The sequence below is a fragment of the Plectropomus leopardus genome, chromosome 3 (assembly GCF_026936395.1).
Source record: "Plectropomus leopardus strain MGB_pleo_1.0 chromosome 3, ASM2693639v1, whole genome shotgun sequence".
In the NCBI taxonomy this organism is placed as follows: Eukaryota; Metazoa; Chordata; class Actinopteri; order Perciformes; family Serranidae; genus Plectropomus; species Plectropomus leopardus.
Genome location: NC_142178.1, coordinates 16830336 through 16850027, shown reverse-complemented (window position 1 = coordinate 16850027; position 19692 = coordinate 16830336). Strand labels below are relative to the sequence as shown.

The 19692-nt window shown below is 38.8% G+C and overlaps 2 protein-coding genes across 6 annotated transcripts; both read right to left on the bottom strand.

The window, feature by feature from the left end:
• Positions 1-352: 352 nt before the first annotated feature.
• LOC148189960 (interference hedgehog) lies at positions 353-6810 on the bottom strand. Of its 4 annotated transcripts, XM_088075753.1 has the most exons (11): positions 6673-6808; positions 6556-6582; positions 6054-6344; positions 4163-4459; positions 3769-4041; positions 3335-3667; positions 2456-2509; positions 2255-2365; positions 2125-2149; positions 1946-2036; positions 353-541 (listed from the first exon to the last, which is right to left on the bottom strand). In XM_088075753.1, exons 1-11 carry the CDS (start codon positions 6710-6712, stop codon positions 521-523), a joined length of 1563 nt encoding a protein of 520 aa, XP_087931879.1. In that variant the 5' UTR covers positions 6713-6808; the 3' UTR covers positions 353-520. The 4 variants fall into 4 exon arrangements, 2 of the variants coding, with proteins under 2 accessions (XP_087931879.1, XP_087931880.1); XM_088075754.1 differs by lacking the exon at positions 2456-2509 and having other exon boundaries at positions 6673-6807; XR_015776230.1 differs by lacking the exon at positions 353-541 and having other exon boundaries at positions 2456-2505; positions 6673-6810.
• A 152-nt stretch (positions 6811-6962) lies between these two features.
• Positions 6963-19601, bottom strand: tmc8 (transmembrane channel-like 8). 2 transcript variants are annotated; one of them, XM_088075752.1, is made up of 16 exons: positions 19453-19601; positions 15827-16088; positions 14741-14889; positions 14495-14629; positions 13889-13941; positions 13669-13808; positions 13439-13586; positions 10937-11101; positions 10709-10860; positions 10465-10534; positions 9801-9910; positions 9432-9618; positions 8411-8568; positions 8099-8245; positions 7776-7854; positions 6963-7591 (listed from the first exon to the last, which is right to left on the bottom strand). In XM_088075752.1, exons 1-16 carry the CDS (start codon positions 19478-19480, stop codon positions 7442-7444), a joined length of 2133 nt encoding a protein of 710 aa, XP_087931878.1. In that variant the 5' UTR covers positions 19481-19601; the 3' UTR covers positions 6963-7441. The 2 variants fall into 2 exon arrangements, with proteins under 2 accessions (XP_087931878.1, XP_042341668.2); XM_042485734.2 differs by lacking the exon at positions 19453-19601 and adding an exon at positions 17566-17909.
• Positions 19602-19692: the final 91 nt, after the last annotated feature.

Sequence of the window (19692 nt, the reverse complement as noted above, 5' to 3'; positions counted from 1 at the left end):
TCCTCCCAAATGATTGACAAATTAATTACGCCCTTGATATTACATTATATATTGAAAATGTGAATCAAAACAATAAAGTTACAGTGGCAATTTGGCGATGTGAAGGTGTGGTCAAACGGCTTCTAGATGGCTGTGGATCATGAGGGACAAGCTGTGGTCCAATGCTCCTTGGACACAGGCTGGGAACTGATCACTCCTGGTCGGGTCGCCTGGGTGAGGGGGTCTGAAGTTGAAAGATCCAAAACCCCCAATGACCCCAGGTACTATCACTGATGATGTGTCCAAGTGCATCACTAGATGTATGTTAATACCATGAATCGATGATTGAAAAAACAACAAAAACAACAAAACATCACTTAAAATCTGGGTTTTTATTTGCAAACACATGATGATATTCAGTCCTAATGGCCATACCTACAGAAATACAAAATATAGCTGCAGTTTGAATAAATAAATTGAATAGTGATAATGTTGCATGAAAAGGTGAAGTATTTGATGAGAAGTGTAGGTTCATCTTGTGTTATACTGTGATCTCGAAGGTCTAAAAGAGAAAGAGAAAAAAGCGAGAGAAAGCAGTCATGATGTCTTCTTGTTTATACCTGAATCACATTGTTTCTCATAATATTAAAAACAACCACTGCATGTAAGCATACAGAGATTGTTTTATTCTAAAACTTTCTTTTTGTCCATTCTTGTAGAATTGATTTTGTCTTATAGAGATAAAAAGGTTCTGGAGAGCAATGATAACGCTATATTTTACGTGTATGCAATTTCCTAATCATTTCTTAGAAGATGGGGGACACATTGTTATTTTGTACTGTTTTAGAAAAAACAGCTGCAAACATCTGTGACACTTATTTTTACTTCAGTTTGTTAAACTGAGTATTCTAAACCAGATTTATTTAATTTGTGAGGAATTTCCTTGATATATATATTCATATATTTTGAATTGAAAGCTTGTCTGTAATAGTTCCCAACATTTTTCTTAGAGGATTCAGAGTGAAAACTATTTAAAGTAGTACTAATAACTTGCAAAACAGTCCCAGTGTTCAATTTATTTCTACTGATTCCTTCCAGTTATTGCTATTGTACCTTAGAGAGTGGGGTGTTTTATGCTTTGTTTGTATGGGTCTTATCTTGGGGTCAGAGGTCTAGGGATGATTACGTCTCGGAGTCAGATGAGTAGAATATTTATACTAGGCTTAAATGACATGGACTGTGGCCCCTTGGGGTTTTTTTGTGATTGATCACAGTAGGTGAGGAATTGTTTACTGATGAATGTGTAGATGCTTGTACCTATATAAGAGACATGCATGAGTTGTAAGAGAGAGATTCGCATTGGTACTGAATCCTCTCCCAGGCAGACCATGGTACCTGGTGGATGCTGAACTTTGTTGTAATAAATTAATTCTTATGCAACCAAGTCAGTGTCAGTGGCGGTTCCTTCATCGTCTACACATCATTGCTACTTAAGAAACAACGACAAGAGTTTTGGCTTAAGAAGCAGAAATGTGACAGATATATTATTTGTCATCTAGAAAGCATACAATTCAATATGCTACATATGAAAAAACACTTTCCAATAATAATAATAATAATAATAATAATAATAATAACAATAATAATAAATGAATGTACACTTTGGCTTAAATGGAGCAGTATACTTTCAAGGAAATCCCTATTTTCTCTGTTAGTAGCACATTAGTACCACACTGCATTGTTCTTTCCATAAAAAACATCAGAGAAAATTGATGGATGGAAAATTGATTCTCTAATTAGTACCAAATTATACAGTATTTCCATGAACTGTACAGTTCAGTTCTATCAGTACTTTTCTAGGGTAAAGTGTTATTGGACAAAATGTCATATTTCACTGATACATAATCATTGCGTATACATAAGGTGCTGTGCAGAGTTTTGTGTTATGTTGTGCAGGCCTTAATACCTGATTCAGAACATCACAGTCTATAGATGAAGTATCGTCGTGCCTGCCCCCTGACCAGGACGTCAGTGCAGACGGAGGAAGTGCATCAGAACTGGGAGCGAAAGGCACAAATGTTGTTGAACAGGTTAATTTGAATATGGAACAATAATGTGTCGAAGGTCCGTAAAGATAAAACTTACTTTGTGGTTGCAATGTGGGCATTAGCTGTGAAAGAAATCAGAGTTAGAGACATAAGAACAGGTAATCTTAATTCAATTACACATTGCCAGTCAGTGGACTTCTCCCTTACACAAAAATGGACACACACACCTTGGTTGGGGTTAAACATCTTGTACACACAGCCTACACCCACCGCCAACGTCAGAAGAAGGAAGCAGCAGAACGCTATGGTGATGATCTCAGAGGTGTTCATAAGGATCTCTGTGGAAGAGTGGGGACAAGGCTGGTGAAGTATTACATAATGTAGAGGCAGCAGGGACGGCATTTAAATAAACAATATGTGCTTTTTACTTGGTGGTGTTTCAGAGGGAGATGTTGCTTGAGGCGTGGAGTTAAGGATCCTGTCTGATCAAGAGTAAAATGTGTGTTGGGGGTACATTAAAAAGCACAGAGACACAGTGAGGACATTTGTTGAGATGAGTTACACGAGAAGACTGATACCACTCTCAAATATGAAACATATATTGTTTGTTTAATCTGCATCAAAAACTGGAGTGTAAAATTGACAATTTGGCATCTTACAGAGGGTTACGTGTCAAAGTATTTCTTGACCAGGAGCCTTAACAGGGGACTGACCATCGTTTCAACGGCCCAAAATCTTGAAGCTATATTAGACTATAAAAATTCCACTGGAAAGAAAGTCCATTTCAGTTTTCTCAAAGACAAACATTTATTGCTCTGAAGTCCTGTTTCTCCAAAAATACACACTCCTTGCAGTTAGACAATCCAATCACCAAAAAAAATGTTTGCATTGCACATTTCTGTAAAGCAGATACATTAAAACTAAAGGTGTCTCAACAACATTGTTGTGAGTGTGTGGTTAAATTTAGACACAAAAACTAGTTGGATAGTAAAAAAAAAAAGTTTGGCTTAAAACACTCACATTTGGTGGAACAAAAGCTGGCTGGGTGCAATGGTTCAATCCAGCATTTGTATTTGGGGCAAATGTGGGTTGTAAATGGGCTGAAATATGGGCCCTATATGGGATGGTCCACAGGTTCCACAAAGGCCCAGTGCCATGGGCCTATATGGGTGGGTTTACTGGCTGTTTCACAGTTCCCAGTTTTTATGCTAAGCTAAGCTAATTGGCTGCTGTCAGTGTCTGTCTGAACAGGAGAGTGATATCAATCTAATGATCTTAGACCTTACACCTAGTCTCGATCTTTTCACCTTTCACTTGGACCAACACGGCATCACTCTCCACCCAGGGCCCAGAGTCATCGTAGCTGTCCTTCGCCCTGCAGCGATAATACCCGGACTCTGCTGGGCCAAGCTTAGTCAAAACGAGGGTTCGTCTTTGGTTAGTAAGAGCATACTGAGACAGGATAGGCTGATTATGGGAGTCCACGTGTGCCTCAGAGGGAAGGACAGAGTCGTTCATAACCCAGGAGATGTAAGGGAAGGTCCCTCTGCTGACATGACAGTTCAGCCTGGTGGCGGCCAGTTTGGAGTCAGCGCTGTAGAGATATTCAACCTCCACTTTCACATCTCCTCCAACTGGGACTGGGCGAACACAGGGGAGGAGAATGAGAGAAAGATTACCAAAGAGTTGAAGGAAGGCATTTACACAGACACATATTTTCACATGTCTGTGTAGCTCATACCCACTTCCAGAGCCACAGGATCACTCATCACCTCCTGCACCTCAGTTTTCACCCGACATCGAGCCACGCCCATGTGCCGCCCCGGTACCATGGCAACTGGGAATGAGGCAGCAAGGGATTCGGTAGCTATGACAGATCCAACTTCTTTGTCATCCAGTAAAAGAGATATGTTGAACGGAAGACTCCCTTTTGTTGACCAGCAGGTCACGTTGCCATGGTGACTGGCTCCTTCTTTGACGATGGAGAAAGAGATTCTTGGTTTTGAGACATAAACTAGTGGAGGAATAAAGAGGGGAGAAGATGAGATGATACATGTTAGGCAGCAGTGAAACAAATCCAACAAACATTTCAGACAGGAGTGTTTTTTGTTTTTTTTTGTTGACACATACAGTACCTTTGACAGTCACCTGGACCTCTGAGCTGCTGGAAAACCTCCTTATGTCCTGCACCGTGGACCAAGCCATGCAAGAATAGTACCCAGCATGCTCTTGAGTCACTTTCTCCATCACCAGCTTGTTCCCAGTGATGTGAAAAAGGGGAGATGTTAAAGATGTCACTTCCTTCTTGTTGAAAAAAAAGGTGTAGGAAAGGTGGGAGCCCTGGGTGACGCTGCAGCTCAGTACGATGTCTGATCCCTCAAATGTGACGGGAGGGAAGGGTTCAGAAGTCACTCGGGTGTTTGATGCTGGAACTAGAGGTTAGGGAGGACAGAAAAAGGTTAGGATTTTTTTCTCCAGTAAAATAAGACTGATACTAAAAGTACTTTGTGCAATTTTAGGAACGTCCTTGATATTAATAAAACCAGTAGCCATTAAGTGAACTACAGTCAATATCCTGTTGCTCATGCTCACACTCTGTAGGCACAAGGGAGCATTCTGGGTATTGGCCAGATCACTGAAATGACCACAGACTGTATGAAATAGTTGAAGTAGCCATCAAGATCTCACTCATTGGTTTGTGGACTCTTTTGTTCTGTTGGCAATTGCTACCTTGGATTTTTGGAGCCAGAAGTGACCATAATTGGACAAGAGGGTGGCGCTAATGGTCATGGAGACTGAGATGATGACAATTAAAAAAAATAAAATTGGAATGTGCTATTTTTGAACTGGGTATGTGTCATTGCACTGTGTGCAGACGAATGATGTTTGGCTTCTCCCTATTGCCGCATACCTCTATGGCAGACAACCAGGGAGCTCTGGGTAAAACCAAACACCAATCATCTGCACTGGGATGACACGCAGGTGGTTAAATATCGTTAAAGTTTCCCTGTTTCCCTTCACTGGTTCCTTCAAAGCAGGGTAGGCCTTCAGTCAGTGTTAAAATCATTAAAAAGCAAAAGTGGCATGTGCATATATTCAGTGGGCTACAGCTTCAGTAGCTAGCTAACCCAACATTTTTCAGGGTTTGGTTTTAGTTTTGTAACAGGGAAGAAACTTATATCCTCTTCCAACCTCTCCAGGTAACGATTATTACTTACTGCAGTGACTGAAGGCCTATACTTAAGTCGCTACTGGCTGCTAATTCGTTCGAGCTGATTTGATGTGTGCTCAGTGAAAAACGATTTCCAGTCTCTGCTCGTGCTTGTATCATTTATGTTTATTTTCTCAGTAGGCGTCCAGCAATGTCCGAATAACTTCCAATAAGTTTTCTCGCCATCACATTTATAAAAACAAATGCAGTCAAACAAAAATATCTGAGCACAGTCCAAAACTGTTTCCCTTCATCAGCAAAACCCATGTTTACTACTATGATCTTAAATCTCTGCTGGCCTACATTAGCCAGTACAATAAACCCCCCAGCATCTAGACATCTAAACAAAAATGAAATATGGCTCCAACGCTTACACATGTGCCCCATGTAGGCACAAGGTTTACCTCAAAATCCACAAAACCAGCCTGAAAATGAAGGAAATCTAGAACAACTGCATGAGAGTTTAGGATCACAGCCATGTAGTTGTCGGACTCTTATTCCGGTTGGCTGATGTTACGCTATGATTAACCAGGCTGCGTGTGAGGGGTGGTTAGCATTGCACATTGTAGGTTCTTAAGAGGAGCTGAAGAAGGCACTTAGGTGTGAGCGTCTTTTACATTTTCATTGAAAAATGTCCTAAGAAAATTAGTCCATTGGTTGCATTACCCAACTGAAAAAATCGGGGGAGAAGTTAGCTTTTTAAGTTACAAAACCTTCACAATTTGGTAATATAAAGTAATTAATGCATTTAGTTTGCTTCACAAAAAAACTCAAAGCTCTAACAGGATGAATGCGTGTGGGTGTCTTCTACTCACTGACTACACTCAGCTTGATGCTGTTGCTGATTCCTGTGCTTTCTCCTGCCGTCGCCTTGCAGTGGTACGACCCCTCTGATGTTGCAGCAACCCTCATGAAGAATGAGGCACGTTGGTCCTCTTGGAGATCAGCAGCAGTGTCGAACACAACACCACCATCCTCCAGCTCCAACACCAGCTCGTAGGTGACTGGCAAAGAGGAGCCAGGTGCAAAACACCTGAACGCCACCCTCGAGCCGAGGTAGGCCCTGTCAGGACCAGTCAGCACTGGGCCGAGAGAGCTCGATCCACCTGAGGACAGACATGAAACACTGGGTAGAGCCCTGATTTTTACCCATATCAAGTTTTAAAGAGAGTATGAGCAGATAAAGCCACCAAATTCTTTTGTTTAATGTTATAAGATCAAAGAATAATATGTGAAAAATTCTGAACCAGCGAAGACAAACTTAAGATCTCTCAGCCAGCTGAGCTCCATATCTTACGGAAGCACCACTAAACTTACTCATCTTGACGAAGAAACTTGCCAGAGCTGAAAAAAAGCAACACATCACAGTAAGAATATTAATCCATTAAATTATTAATTCATGTAGCCATTTTAAACTAATTTTAATCAACTCACCCAAAACTGGCAGCAAATTAAGAGTCTTGAGATTCTTCATAACAGTACTCCGTATTTATCTTTGACATTGTTTCTTTAGCTCAGTTCAGTCTTTGCATGTGTATGTCTGTGTGTGTGTGTGTGTGTGTGTGTGTGTGTGTGTGTGTGTATGTGTGTGTGTGTGTGTGCACACGTGTGGATCCATTTGTGTGTGTGAAAGCAAGGGGTGTTACACGTGTGTTGCAAGTAGATAACATATTAGGCTGCGTATTGGTGTCATTTTAAGTAACACAAAAAAATAATTAAAGAAATTCACAAACCATGAAGGTTTATTGAGCAGGATATTTAAAAAACACAGTTCACTGAATACAGTTAAAGTACCATTTTTATACACAACTTAATACTATAACCATCATATAAATGGTAATAAAATTACATTCATATGCATACATTTTTAATTTTACAGAGGGGTAAAAAAACCTAACACTGTTTCATCAGCACGCTTAACAAACTCACCAAGACCATAAAATAATAACCAGAATTTTTAAACCAATACAAACACTATTCCAACTTAAGAGTGCGTCATATGAAAGTTACAGTAAGACCTTAGAAATATGCCAAAACTGCATTTCTTATCTTTTTACATCATGTAACTGGAAGAGTGAGAATTCGTCATAACTTTTACTTTTTATTTTGAGCCAGATCTCCTCAGCTGTGGCAGGCGTAACTAAGTCTTTTTTTTTTTTCAGTGAAAGTATGTGGACGTACTGGGCTGACGGCTTGAGGGCTGTTATCTGTTTGCATGCATGGAGGGGACATCTTTCCGTTGGTTGAGGGGGTTGTCCTCTATGATGGGTGCAGAGCGCACTCTGTGGGGATTTCTCTGACGTCTGAGTATGGTGGCGTGCTCTTTCACCAGGAAACGCTTATCTGAGCTGCTCTGTGAGGAAAACATAAACAAATCTATAGACACAACATGCACACAGGTACACTAGAAAGCAAAATAATTATCATAATAGACCCACTAGCTAATGATTCACTTGCAACAACCAAATCATCAGTTTCCTCATCTTCTTCTTAGACTAATTTGTAAGTATGTAAGTGTTTGATGACATGTGACCTACCATAACCAGCATGTCTTTCAGTCTCTCGATGGCCTTCTGATTAGCTCGTCTCCGTGACACATATGAGGTTAAGATTATACTGAGAAAACAGAATCCAGACCAGCAGATTAGATGAAAGTACCATATGTCTATTTAAAATAGCATCTATCCACTGATGATTATCACTTTCACACAGCATGCGTGCAGCTGTTCACACGGTGCTTCTAGCTCTTTCACCGAAAGGAAACAGTGTTAAAGTAGATACATGTTTTGCTATAAGCAGCAAAAACTTAAAACAATGCAAATACAAAGCCGATGTTTGTATAACCCTGCTGTATACTTACATCTCGGCCAGTATGAGCGGCAGGGCGAAGGCCTCAGAGGCCAGGTAGCGTAGAGTGGTCTGTGCTGCACGTGGGAGACTGTCCACACACACTCCTATCACACTATGCACAGTTTCTCCATTTCCAAATGGACCACAGGACACGGACCTGAAGGGAAGACAAGAGGAACAAACTGAAGAGAGAGAAATGATCAACAGAGAAAAAGCAAAATCTAAATTTATATCAATAGTTAAACAAATATAGAAACAAACAGGGAGCGTAGACAGGTGCAAGTAAGGAAGTGCATCAAAATTACAGTTAAAAAAAACCTACATATTTTTGTTTGGCACAGCCTCTTGCTGGTAGAGGTTGAAACCCAGTGTGGTTGCAGCCATGAGGAGGCCCAGCAGCAACATGAAGTAGAACAAAACTGATGAGCTGGAGGCTCGAAACATCCTCGGTTCTGCCACACAGCAACGCAGGACCATGAACTGAAGACAGTGAGAGAGAGAGAGACAAAGAGACATAGACATTGTCAGAAAATGTTCAAATACAGTTAATAGTCACTGTTGCTTCTTGGTCACATTTCCATCTGTCACGTCAAAACCATGTACCATAGACCAGGTCAAAGGGAAACAAGGGAAGGCAGAAATATAGAGAATTTAAAGAAAAATAACTTCAATGTACAAACTATTCCAGGACAGACACAGAGAAAGACTTAAGTTCACATCTTGTGATACATGGCCAGATGAATAAATAGTTAGCTCAAAGTACTGGAAAACTTGCTTAATATCTTTGTTACCAAGAATTAGATGAGAAGATTGATACCACGCTCATACAATGCTCGGTGTTTCTCCGTTTACATACTTCATGCTGAGCTAAGCTAACCAGCTGCTGGCTGTAGTTTCATACTTGTAATATGCAGTGCCAATCTTCTAATCTAACTCTTGGCAAGACAGCAAATCAGCATATTTTTCTGAATTTTCCAAAATCACTTCTTTAAAAAAAGTTGAATTTGGTCCCATAATTTGCACAAAAATCATTATGTCAGAGTCTAGGTTTATTCATTTATTTTTTAAAATTTTTATTGATCTCATCATGTACTGTTTAGTATTACTTACTTAGTATTTGTACTTTTTTATTCTTCCCAATGAGCCATTTTAATCTGATTATGTTATTATCTCAATGCCTTTTTCTAATTGGTTTTGTTTTATTGATTTAATTAGTGTTACTATTTAACCTATTCATAGATTATTCCATTATTCAAAATTATTGATCTTAGACTTTTTGTGACATTCATGACCGTACAGATCATGTTTAATAAATGGTCCATAGCTGCCATGTCCCAGACAACCTTTTTGATGTAGATTGTGGCCATCAGTGTGACGGTTCCTATCAGCGGCAGCAGAGGGCAGTAATAGACTCCCACCCAGGACACTGTCTGACCATACACCAGATCCAACACATTGAAGGGGATCAGGAAATGCTGTTTCCCCAACAACCGAGCAAGCAAGGATAAGGGGTAATTCTCCTGCAGCAGCCTGTCAGACAGAGGAAGATAGTTACTGAAAACTTGACTAAGTAAAGGAGCTTTAATCTTTCCCTATATTAGCTGAACTGTTGGGGAGTTTACTGAAGAGCGACATCAAACGTATTGATCTCTCCATTCAAACTACAATGCTGACTAAGGTGGAGAGAGACTGTTGATCTCAATCAAACCCACTTCCTGGGGTAGTTCAAGAGGAAGGTGTTGCAGAAAGTGGCAAGGAAGTTGAAGATACACAGCTTGTACATCTCTCGGCCGAACCTGTTCTCCCCGCAGTGAAACTGATTCTGTAATCAAGCAAATGAAAAGGAAACAACTGGCTTAATCTCAGATTAGAATTAGAAAGGAATTAGTAAAAGTTCTAACAAAATTAATCAAAAAATAGTGCATGAGAAAGAAAAGAACAGAAAAGAAAAGAAAAGAAAAAAGAAAAATAATGGTAAAGAAAAAAGAACAAGGAAATGTCTTGGAAAAAATGCAAAAAAACAACTGTAATCAACTTTAAATACATAACTGTAATGAAATTATTAGTTTTTAAATAATTAATTAATAATATAATATATATAAATATATAATATATATCAAATATTTCTCTCTCTCACTCTTTTCTTTTCTGTCTTTTTTTAAACTAATATTTAGTTCATTTTCTTATCAGATTTCCCTTTCCTGCAATCTGTCTTTTTTAAAACTAATATTTAGTTCATTTTCTTGTCAGATTTCCCTTTCCTGCAATCTGAACACAAGAAACTGATGTCGATCAAGGCTTCAAAGGGTTAAGATCTACCTGACATTACATATCAGTCTGTGTGACCCTGAAACATAAGTCTTACTCTGAACTCACTTGCTGATGTTCTGTTGTGAAGATAAAAAATAAGTAGATCCCCAGCGACGCCAGCTTCAAGAAGATGCTCCTGAAGGAAAAACAGAGTAAATAAGTACAGGTGTGTGTGTGTGTGTGTGTGTGTGTGTGTGTGTGTGTGTGTGTGTGTGTGTGTGTGTGTGTGTGAGTGTGTGTGTGTGTGTGTGTGTGTGCGTGCGTGCATGTGTGGTAAGTTTTCCTGTCTTTATCTCACCATGCTCCTTACCTAACAAGTGTGGCATTGACCTGCATGGTGAAAGAGTAGTCTTCAAAAGACGAGATCTTGCGAAAGATGTGGGGGAGGACCAGGTTGACAAAGGTGATGGTGATGGGAGGGAGGTACTGAAGCACCAGACTAACCAACCAGTAGTGCTTCCTCTAAGAGACATAGTCTGGGGGTCAGAAGTGATGTGAAACCAAATCTAAGATAAATCATGCAGCATTGAATTCTCACCTCATCCTGTGATGTTTCAGTGGCAAAGTAGATGAGGTAGAAGGCTCCACCCAGCAGAGACAGAACGAGCAAGTTGAGGACGAACCTGAGCAGGTAGAGACGCACCTGCTGTCCAAGTGTCCTCTGAGCCTTGCGCTGGGAGAAAGCCTGCTCCTCCAGGAAAAGCTGAGGACAGACAGAAATAAATACAGGAAAACCTACTGTGACCACCTCAATATCAGTCTGTGTATCACATTTAATTTTCCTTATTTAGCTAGGTATTTTAACACCTTGAAACTTTAGCAAACACTCGCTTGATTAATTTTTAAAAAACATAGGAAGAAGGCAATGACCAGCAAAATAAAAAAGACCTGACAACTGACCTGTAAAAAATAACAAAAGAAAATAAAAAAGAAAAGATGAGAGAAGAAAGAAAAAAAGAAAGTCAACAAACAAATGGTGTTGAAGAAACCAAAAAAAAAAGTAAAATAAATTTAAATATGTAATTATGGTAATTGAAAATGTTGTTTTTCCCCAGTGTTTTTCTTTTTTTCCCTAGACATTTTTTCCTAGCTTTTAATTTTATTTTTTGCAATTTGGGCACCAATTAGCTCAGTGTTTAAGGGTTTAATTTAAACAAAGATAAAAATCAAAAAGTGAAAAGTGCATCAGAGAAACATGAGCTAAAAGTAGTAAAACATACATTGGGAAAGGTTTCTTCACTTTTTTCCCTAAATGCAGGATTGAGGAGAAAAAGCTAAATATAAAAAGCAGTTTATACGTTTCTCTTTACAATGAGTTCTGTACATTTACATTTTACCTCAGAAAACATATGCACACTTTTTCCAGCTGATTTTTAAAATTGAAACCATGTGTCCTGGAGCTGGGACACTGAATTTCCTCATCTGCCTCAAGCAATACTGCTCCTTGCATGAAGAAGGTAGGCACTATTTTCACTGTCATTTACCACCCTGTATCTATATAAATCATATGGTATATGTCTGTGCATGATTGTGAGAGTATGTGTGACTGTTCTGGAGGCAGGGTGAGAAACTATTTGGTCAACCATCCACAATAGTAGGTAGATACCACTGTTGAATTAAATAACAACTTTGCACGATGGCACAATGGTAGAGTGGTTAGCATTGTCACCTCTCAGAAAGTGGATTTCGGGTTTGAACCTGAGGGCCCTTCTGTATAGAGTTTGCATGTTCTCCCCGTGCCAGCATGGGTTTTCTGGCTTCCACGGATTCCACAGTCTAAACGAATGCTGGTGAGTTTAATTAGTGACTTAAAATTGGTCGTAGGTGTGAATGTGAGTGTGAATGGTTGTCTGTCTCTGCATGTCAGCCTTGTGATAGTCTGGAGACCTGTCCAGGATGAGCCCCGCCTCTCACCCAATATCAGCTGGGATAGCTCCAGCCCCTTTAGGAGGATATGTTGTCGCTTAAAATGGATGGATGGATGGTAATAAAGATGCGGAATTGCAAATCTGTATGACATTACATTGTTCATGAAATTCTAAGTTTCATTCCAAATACGAGAATCAACAGACAAGTGACCAATTAAAGGAAAAATCTGAATAGGTAAATGGAGAAACATTATCTATGAGGATGTCTCCTTACTAGCAAGGGACCATATGAGAGTTCCATGGACTGATTATCCTGACCAAAATAATTGTGATTCACAATATTATCCGATAATCTGTCAAATATGCTTAAAAGGGCGCCTAAACATACTGGAATCACTTCACCTTACATATAGTTAAGACACAAGTATATTTATTGCATCACAGACACACACAAAAAAAAACCCTAAAAAGCCAAGCTTTTCAACTCTTTGAAATAGCATGATATCTTTTAAAATGAGTTATGTCATTGCTTGATTAAGACAGTTTGTGTTATTACAGGCATATAAAGCCTGTTTTAGCTTTTATTGTTGGTTGCCTTACAATTATTCAGATAATGGAAATTTACCAAGATTAAATTATTGTGACTCAGTGTTTTGTGATCTGCAATAAATGTGTATACCATCCCATTTCTTTCTGCCTTTTCCATTTGCTGCCCACTTGAAATAACTTACAGAAGGACTTAAAACTGCCTGAGCTGATCACAATGGGTAATTTAGGTCACTTTTAAAAGGTTTGGAAAATAGCACTATTGGTCAATGTGACTGCTACTCAAATGACAACTGAAATTAAATGATTGCACTTTTTGCATTTTAATTGGAGATTGTGCTCTCTCTTTGTATTAAAGGAAACATATATTCCTACTCCTTAAAGGGTATAAGGGGTAACTGAATACTTTTGATGAAATTGACGTGTGCTTGGGTTGAGTCAGGACATTTCAACCCAACAGAACAGCGACAGTACGGACTGACCTGTTAGATATACAGTATTGGATACCACCAAAGTGGGCAATAGTTTCAACAGACCAGCTGTGTTCTCTTAAAATTTCCCAGCATTTTGTCAGTGACCATGACAAATATGAGCGTTATCATGCCTGCAGGTGTCCGTCCACTCACCTTGAGATCGTTTTTGATGAAGCTGTGTTTGAGAGTAGCAGCTGTAGGGTCCTGGATGGTGAAGTCCCAACCGCTAAAGATCTTATAGCTCACATTCGTACTGTAACGCTTCCCCAGCATCCAGGTGTGCTTGTAGCCAACCATCGTTCTGTCATAAAGTTTATAGATTTAATACAAATGATACACAAAATGACTATTGACACATTGTGTTCATTTGCATCCTAACTGACCGACGGACCACCATGATGAAACTGAGGAAGAGGATGATGAGGACTCCAGCAAAGTACAGCAGAGGTGTGTTCAAGCACTGCAGATTCAGAGAGCCACGAGTATAGAAACCAAAGAAGACCGGGGATCGATCCAGGTAGCCCTGCAGAAAGGAAGAGAGAAGTTAGATTACATGAGAAACATACAGAGAACATACACACGCACAAATAAACAAATCCTTACCGATCCCAGGAAGAAATCCAAAACAGAGTCATTGCCTCCAAACTTCAAAGGTTCTATAAGACCACACAGAACAACACAACAATGTTTATGAAATTTAGTTATTATTATTATTATTATTATTTTAATAATCATAATTAGGATGAAATTAAAACAAAAGGACAAATAATGCAAAATGTCAATATACATAAATTCAAACAAACAGACCAAAAACAACTAAATCTATAAAACCGATAAAAACACAAATAAGATAAAAAAAGAAATAAAATAAAAAATACAATACCACATGATAGCAAGTCTATAAATGTGGGTTTCAAGAAGTGATTTAAAAGAAGTCATTGATTCTGCCAGCCTTATCGCCTAAGGCAGGTCGCTCTAAAGCCGAGAGGCCCTGACGGCAAAAGCGTGGTCGCATTTAGTTTTTGGCTTCGACTTTGGAACAGCCATAGGGGTCCCACCTGAAGATCTAAGGCTGGTTCATATGGGGGTCAACATTTCTGTTAATAATGTAGCTTGGGGCTGGACCCAGACCAGCTTTAAAAGTGATCCATTAAATCTGATCAGTAGTTGTGGTTAATTCACTGTAATCTGTCAGTACGGCTGACTCACCGCTGCTGTTGCCCCTGCCATAAAATGCTGTCGGCCCCAGAATAAAACCCAAGATGAGAGCACAGTGAAGGAGGTTCATGTAAACCAGATATCTGAGGAACACAAAGTACGCCTTCACGCCAACTCCAAACCTGCCTGGAACAGATCAGTGAGGGTCAGCATGTCAGGTCAAATCATCTAGTCATGATAAATACAATATACTAGCAAACCAACGAGTCTTTATAATGTTCATCATGAGTCTCTTACCTCCGATGGCACGGAGCGTGTGCTTCCATGGCAACAGGCCTGATAGGACCCCTCCCATCTGCGCCCAAACCCTTTTCCTGTTGATGCTCTGGTTCCGCCTCCATGACTCCCAAAAACCAATATTGCTGATTTGCATCTTTCTCCTGTCCCTAAATAGCAACATAAATATGATATTGTCTTTTGCTCTGGAAATGTTAAACCTGACCCTAAGCAGGAAAATGTTGTTTTATTAACATTTGTTGCATTTATCATAATATGTTATTAACCACGTTTTTATAGACTTTTAATAATATTCTATTAAATTGTGCTTGTGAATTGTATTTTGTCTCCTTTTGTGTCTCTGTCTGCAATTTTGTGTTTTACACTGCTGACTGTCTTGGCCAGGTCTCCCTTAAAAAAGAGATTCTTAATCTCAATGGGACCAGCCTTCTTAAATAAAGGTTAAATAAAAAATAAATAATAAATAAATTGTATGTAAAGCACTTTGTAATTTGTTTTGAAAAGTGCTTTAGAAATAAAGGTATTTCTATAAGTATGATTGAAGGGTATGGATTGAAAGGTCGATTTCTCCTTTTACACAGTGCTTGAGACAAATTCTTCGGGTTTTCTCAGGCAGTGGTTCCCAGTCTGACAGTGGGGATTCCCACCCAAAGGGATAACAGGATTACTTTGAGGGTTTCTGAGGTGATTAACAGAGAAAAAAATGTTGTTTTTTTTAAGCCTTTCTCTAATCTTTGCTTTTGAATGTCAATTACTGAATATTCACATTTGCAGCCTCTGAAAAATATTGAAATACCACCATCTGAGAGGGGAACATCACTCTTTGGTTGAACTGACCACCATTCTTCACCATATTCAAGTAAACATGGTGCTACAAGTAGTTTCATTTTCTGGTTCTACAGCCCCAAAAAAGATTGAGGAAAAATTAGGATAGAAGTTTTAAAAAATAAAAGTTTAAACTAATGTTTAACTACAGGATGCTACATGTTGTGCTAAAGAAAGGTGACAGCATGGACCTTTTCCACAAGAATGTCAAAATAAAATGTTGACTGAGGAGAAGCAGACTTTAGGAGTGTGTGATCTCACCTGGCGCCCCTCTTCCCCTGAATACACATGACCAGGTTCTTGAGCGGCTGTATAGATGCCTTGTCTTTGGATCCTCTGGACAGGTGGCCATGGCTGATCCTCTCCCCAGCTTCAGGGCCACCCTGGTGGGCCTCGCAGGCCTCCCATGAACCCTGTCTGTCCTGCTCGGGCCGGCTGGCCTGGATGCTGGGCAGCTGATCAAATATCTCTGTCTGATAGTACTCACAGGAGTCCGACGACACGGTGGAATCAGTGCTCTCACCTGTGGTGAGAGTTAAACATGAATGTTTATTACACTGCATTTTTACAAACAAGTTTTGACTTGACCTAGTTTTTTGCTACAGTTTGTATGTGGGGTGACAATTATTATGAGTGGTAATCTGCAGAATATTTTTTGTTAAATCGATATGCTTTGTCTTTGAAAAGTGAAAAAGTAGTAAAAAAAAAAGGGCTCAAGGTTACATCCTCAAATATCTTGTTTTGTCTGACACACAGTGCAAAACCCAAAGATCTTTCAGTTACAACAAAACAGAGATATTTTCACATTTGAAGAGTTCAAACAGCAAGTGTTTGGCTTTTATCGAAATAGATACCATATGCATATCTATGTGCAGTGTTGGGGAGCAGTTAACTACACATAGTTCAAATACCAGTTTAACTAAAATTTGCAGTAGTTGGGTGGCAGTTTAACTACAGTAAAATCTCAGCAGTTTTTTTTCAGTACTTAACTATTTTGTATTATGTAGTTTTTATAGTTAATTATAAAATATATATTCATAGTATTCTCAGGTTGTTTTTTGCCTTATAATATGGCACAATGCTACCACTTAATGGCCACTGTTGTCTTTAGCAATCACCTGCTATTTATTTTGAGTCACCTCTGGTTCAACTCCGAATGAATACTATAAATTTTCCCAGAAGTTCATTATTTTTCTGATTCCACCCAAAATTATTGCTCCCTATTGTTTCCGTTAATTACATCTTCCAGCTGTCTCGGCGAGGAGAGGCCTGTCCTTGTCTCTAAATCAAACACAATTTACTCAGCGTCAGTTCTGAGTCCAGACTCAGACTGCAATCACTTCTTGTGATGTAGTTTGGATGTAGCAGAACTACTTTTTAAAAACAGTTTTACTTTGAAAAGCTAAACAGTTTTCATTTCACTATTCACTGGCTTATTTGCCTTCCTTTTTTTGTTTTTACCTTCCCTTTGTATGCAATGTCAGTGTCTTGTAAGCCAGTGCTCACTGGGTACATCTGAATAAAATAATTTGAATTCATAGATCATGCAAGTGTGTAACACCTTAACCTGTCGAAAAGATGTCTGAGCTAAAATAAATTGCTAAAATGTACATTGAAAAAAGAGAGTTGTCAACGAACTTAAAATAATGACTTTGATCTGTAGCAAAAAAAACACATAAATTAATTACGTTTTCTCAACTAGATTTCCAAGCAGTTGTGTAAATTGAACTTGATAACTTGATTTGAAAAAGCTTCATTCATTTGTGTTACTGATTGAAGTAATTTAAGTTTGTTAACAATTCTCTTTATTCAGTGTAAGCCTTCATTAAATAAGTGTATGAATCAGACCTGAGCAATGCAAAGCTGTTGACATTTAGCACTGTTGCTTTTGCATTAAAGTCATATGTTTCATGTACAGACACAGTGTCAAGACAAGTAAGATCCTCTCTCTCTTAATCACATATAGATGGCAAATGTATATTTGTATAGTTTTCTGTTACCTGACAGGAGTCTCATGATGTGGACATTATTGTGCTCCTCCATTTTGTCTCCCTGCACTTCCTCCTTAATAACAAATGTTGAAACACCAATCTTTGCACTTCATATGAAAAACACGTCGACAAACATCTCCACCAAAGCTGCAACTTGAAGTTCTGAAGAAAAAAAGAAGTCACTTCTGCATTCTGCATCAAATATTCTGCTTTGTATCCTCGCATCGACGTCCCATTGAAGTGAAGACCCCTGAGCGGCTGATCTGGACTTAGTGTTGTTTCTAAAGTCCTGTTGGTACGGCTCACTTTCTGGCAGTTGGAGCAGATATCAAATCTCTCCACACATACATTGACAGAATTTGACAACTCACAGGAAATCACATGACAGGAAACAAAAAGAGCGTTGCAGTGGTGGCTTAAAATATCATTTCACAACATGACAAAAAATGCCCACACCTAGACACTCGACTGAAACAAGAGAGAAAATGTTGAAGTGGATTTATTTGCTATAGTTTAAATGATTTAAAATCCAGTTTAAACTGTTTTCAGAAGTGTTTGTCTGTGAAATTTACTAAGAAAAAATGTTAAGTAAACAGCTGGTTTCAAATTGAAGTGTAAATTTGAATACTGATTATTGTTCTTCACCATTATAAGAGAAATTGACTTTTGGCTCAGCTTAAGGTGTGTCAAGCAATGTCACAGCCAGTGAACTTCTCTACAAAATTAGTTAAATGTTCAGGTATGAAATCCTTATCTGCCTTTCCCGCTGAATCCATGTAAACTATTCTGTGCTTTACAGTACCACATACACTTGACATAAATCATGCATGGGCAGTGTTTCTTCATTTTGGAATCTGACACTTGAGTCTAATGTATGAGAAGGTAACAGAAATGCTCTTTTCACCCACTCACCACACCACAGACACGTCTAAGGCTTCCAGTTAGCACCATTTACAAAGAAACATGAGCATGGGTATCATTTCTTATGAGTTCTTAGTTTCAATTCTACAGAGACTTTCAAATCTATGATGTTCACTTCCTGTATTTGGATCAGATGAACTTCTTACTCTGTCATTAACCAAACAATATGGACAAAGTGGGTTAAACATCAGTGTAAAAATGTCTTTCAGTGTGACAGCTGAACAGCAGTCAAATATCATCATTTACAATTCCAGCACACTGAAACTGAAGTCAAGTCAGATCAAGTCAACTTTATTTATATAGCACATTTCATATAATGTAAGCTCAGTACTTCACACTCAAAGCAAATATGCACAAAACAGAATAAAATAGGGAGTGAACGCATATCTAAATACATATACAGAGAAGGAGAGAAAAGAAAAAAAGTAATAGTAAAAGAAATACAAATCATTCAACACCTACCAACAAAGTGTACCTTCTTTTTTCTTTTTAAATATATTTTGATGCTAATACTGATGATTACATCTTCCATCACTGGTTACTTTTTATTTTCCAGTGCTGTACAGTGCTCTCCATAATGAATTGCAACTATTATGCATATGCTCTCTATGTTTTATATGATTTATTGAAGAATGAAGAAAAAAGACTTACCACCAACCTTACTAGGGGCCGTCAAACATTTGTGCCCAGGGGTCTGTAATTTCATGATCCGGGCTTGTATTCAGCAGTCATTTATTTGATCATTAACACTTGTGCTTTTCCTGCTTTGAAATGTCAAAATGTTATTGCTGTTAAGCCATTTTGGTTGTGGACTGTAGAGTAAAATGAACTTGTATGATGAGAGAGGTCACTTTGCAAACAGCTGTGTGGTTTTTGGAGATTACCTAGGTGCGGTCAGGTATGTTCAGGTGAGTCAAAAGGAAGAAGACACTTTGTAGCCTCGAGACTTGGTGGAGAACCTATTGTTTGTATTACCTTTTAAGGCTTCACCATCTATCTTCATCAGATGTGTTATGCACGCTGCTCCCAGTTAACCATTTGGAGATCATGTAACTGTTCATATGTCAATTCATTAAAACGCTAACTGTCACGACACCTTAGAGTTGGACTGTCTTTGTGTACTTTTACATTGTCTGAGCAGACAAACACCGGCAGAGGGATTTCAAGCCTGAATAGGACTGAACCAAGACTGGCAACTCTGCGGGGTGACGTTTA

What these genes read in the sequence shown, in the direction of transcription:
- LOC148189960 (XM_088075753.1), bottom strand. Translation starts at nt 6,712, where the DNA reads ATGAAGAATCTCAAGACTCTTAATTTGCTGCCAGTTTTGG. An exon ending in CATCAAGCTGAGTGTAGTCA is followed by an intron (nt 4,460 to 6,053) that starts GTGAGTAGAAGA and finishes CCTAACCTCTAG; the next exon opens with TTCCAGCATCAAACACCCGA. An exon ending in GCCCACATTGCAACCACAAA is followed by an intron (nt 2,037 to 2,124) that starts GTAAGTTTTATC and finishes TTTCGCTCCCAG; the next exon opens with TTCTGATGCACTTCCTCCGT.
- tmc8 (XM_042485734.2), bottom strand. Translation starts at nt 17,608, where the DNA reads ATGGAGGAGCACAATAATGTCCACATCATGAGACTCCTGTCAG. An exon ending in TGGCAGGGGCAACAGCAGCG is followed by an intron (nt 13,942 to 14,494) that starts GTGAGTCAGCCG and finishes GTGGTCTTATAG; the next exon opens with AACCTTTGAAGTTTGGAGGC. An exon ending in TTCATCATGGTGGTCCGTCG is followed by an intron (nt 13,587 to 13,668) that starts GTCAGTTAGGAT and finishes ACTTTATGACAG; the next exon opens with AACGATGGTTGGCTACAAGC.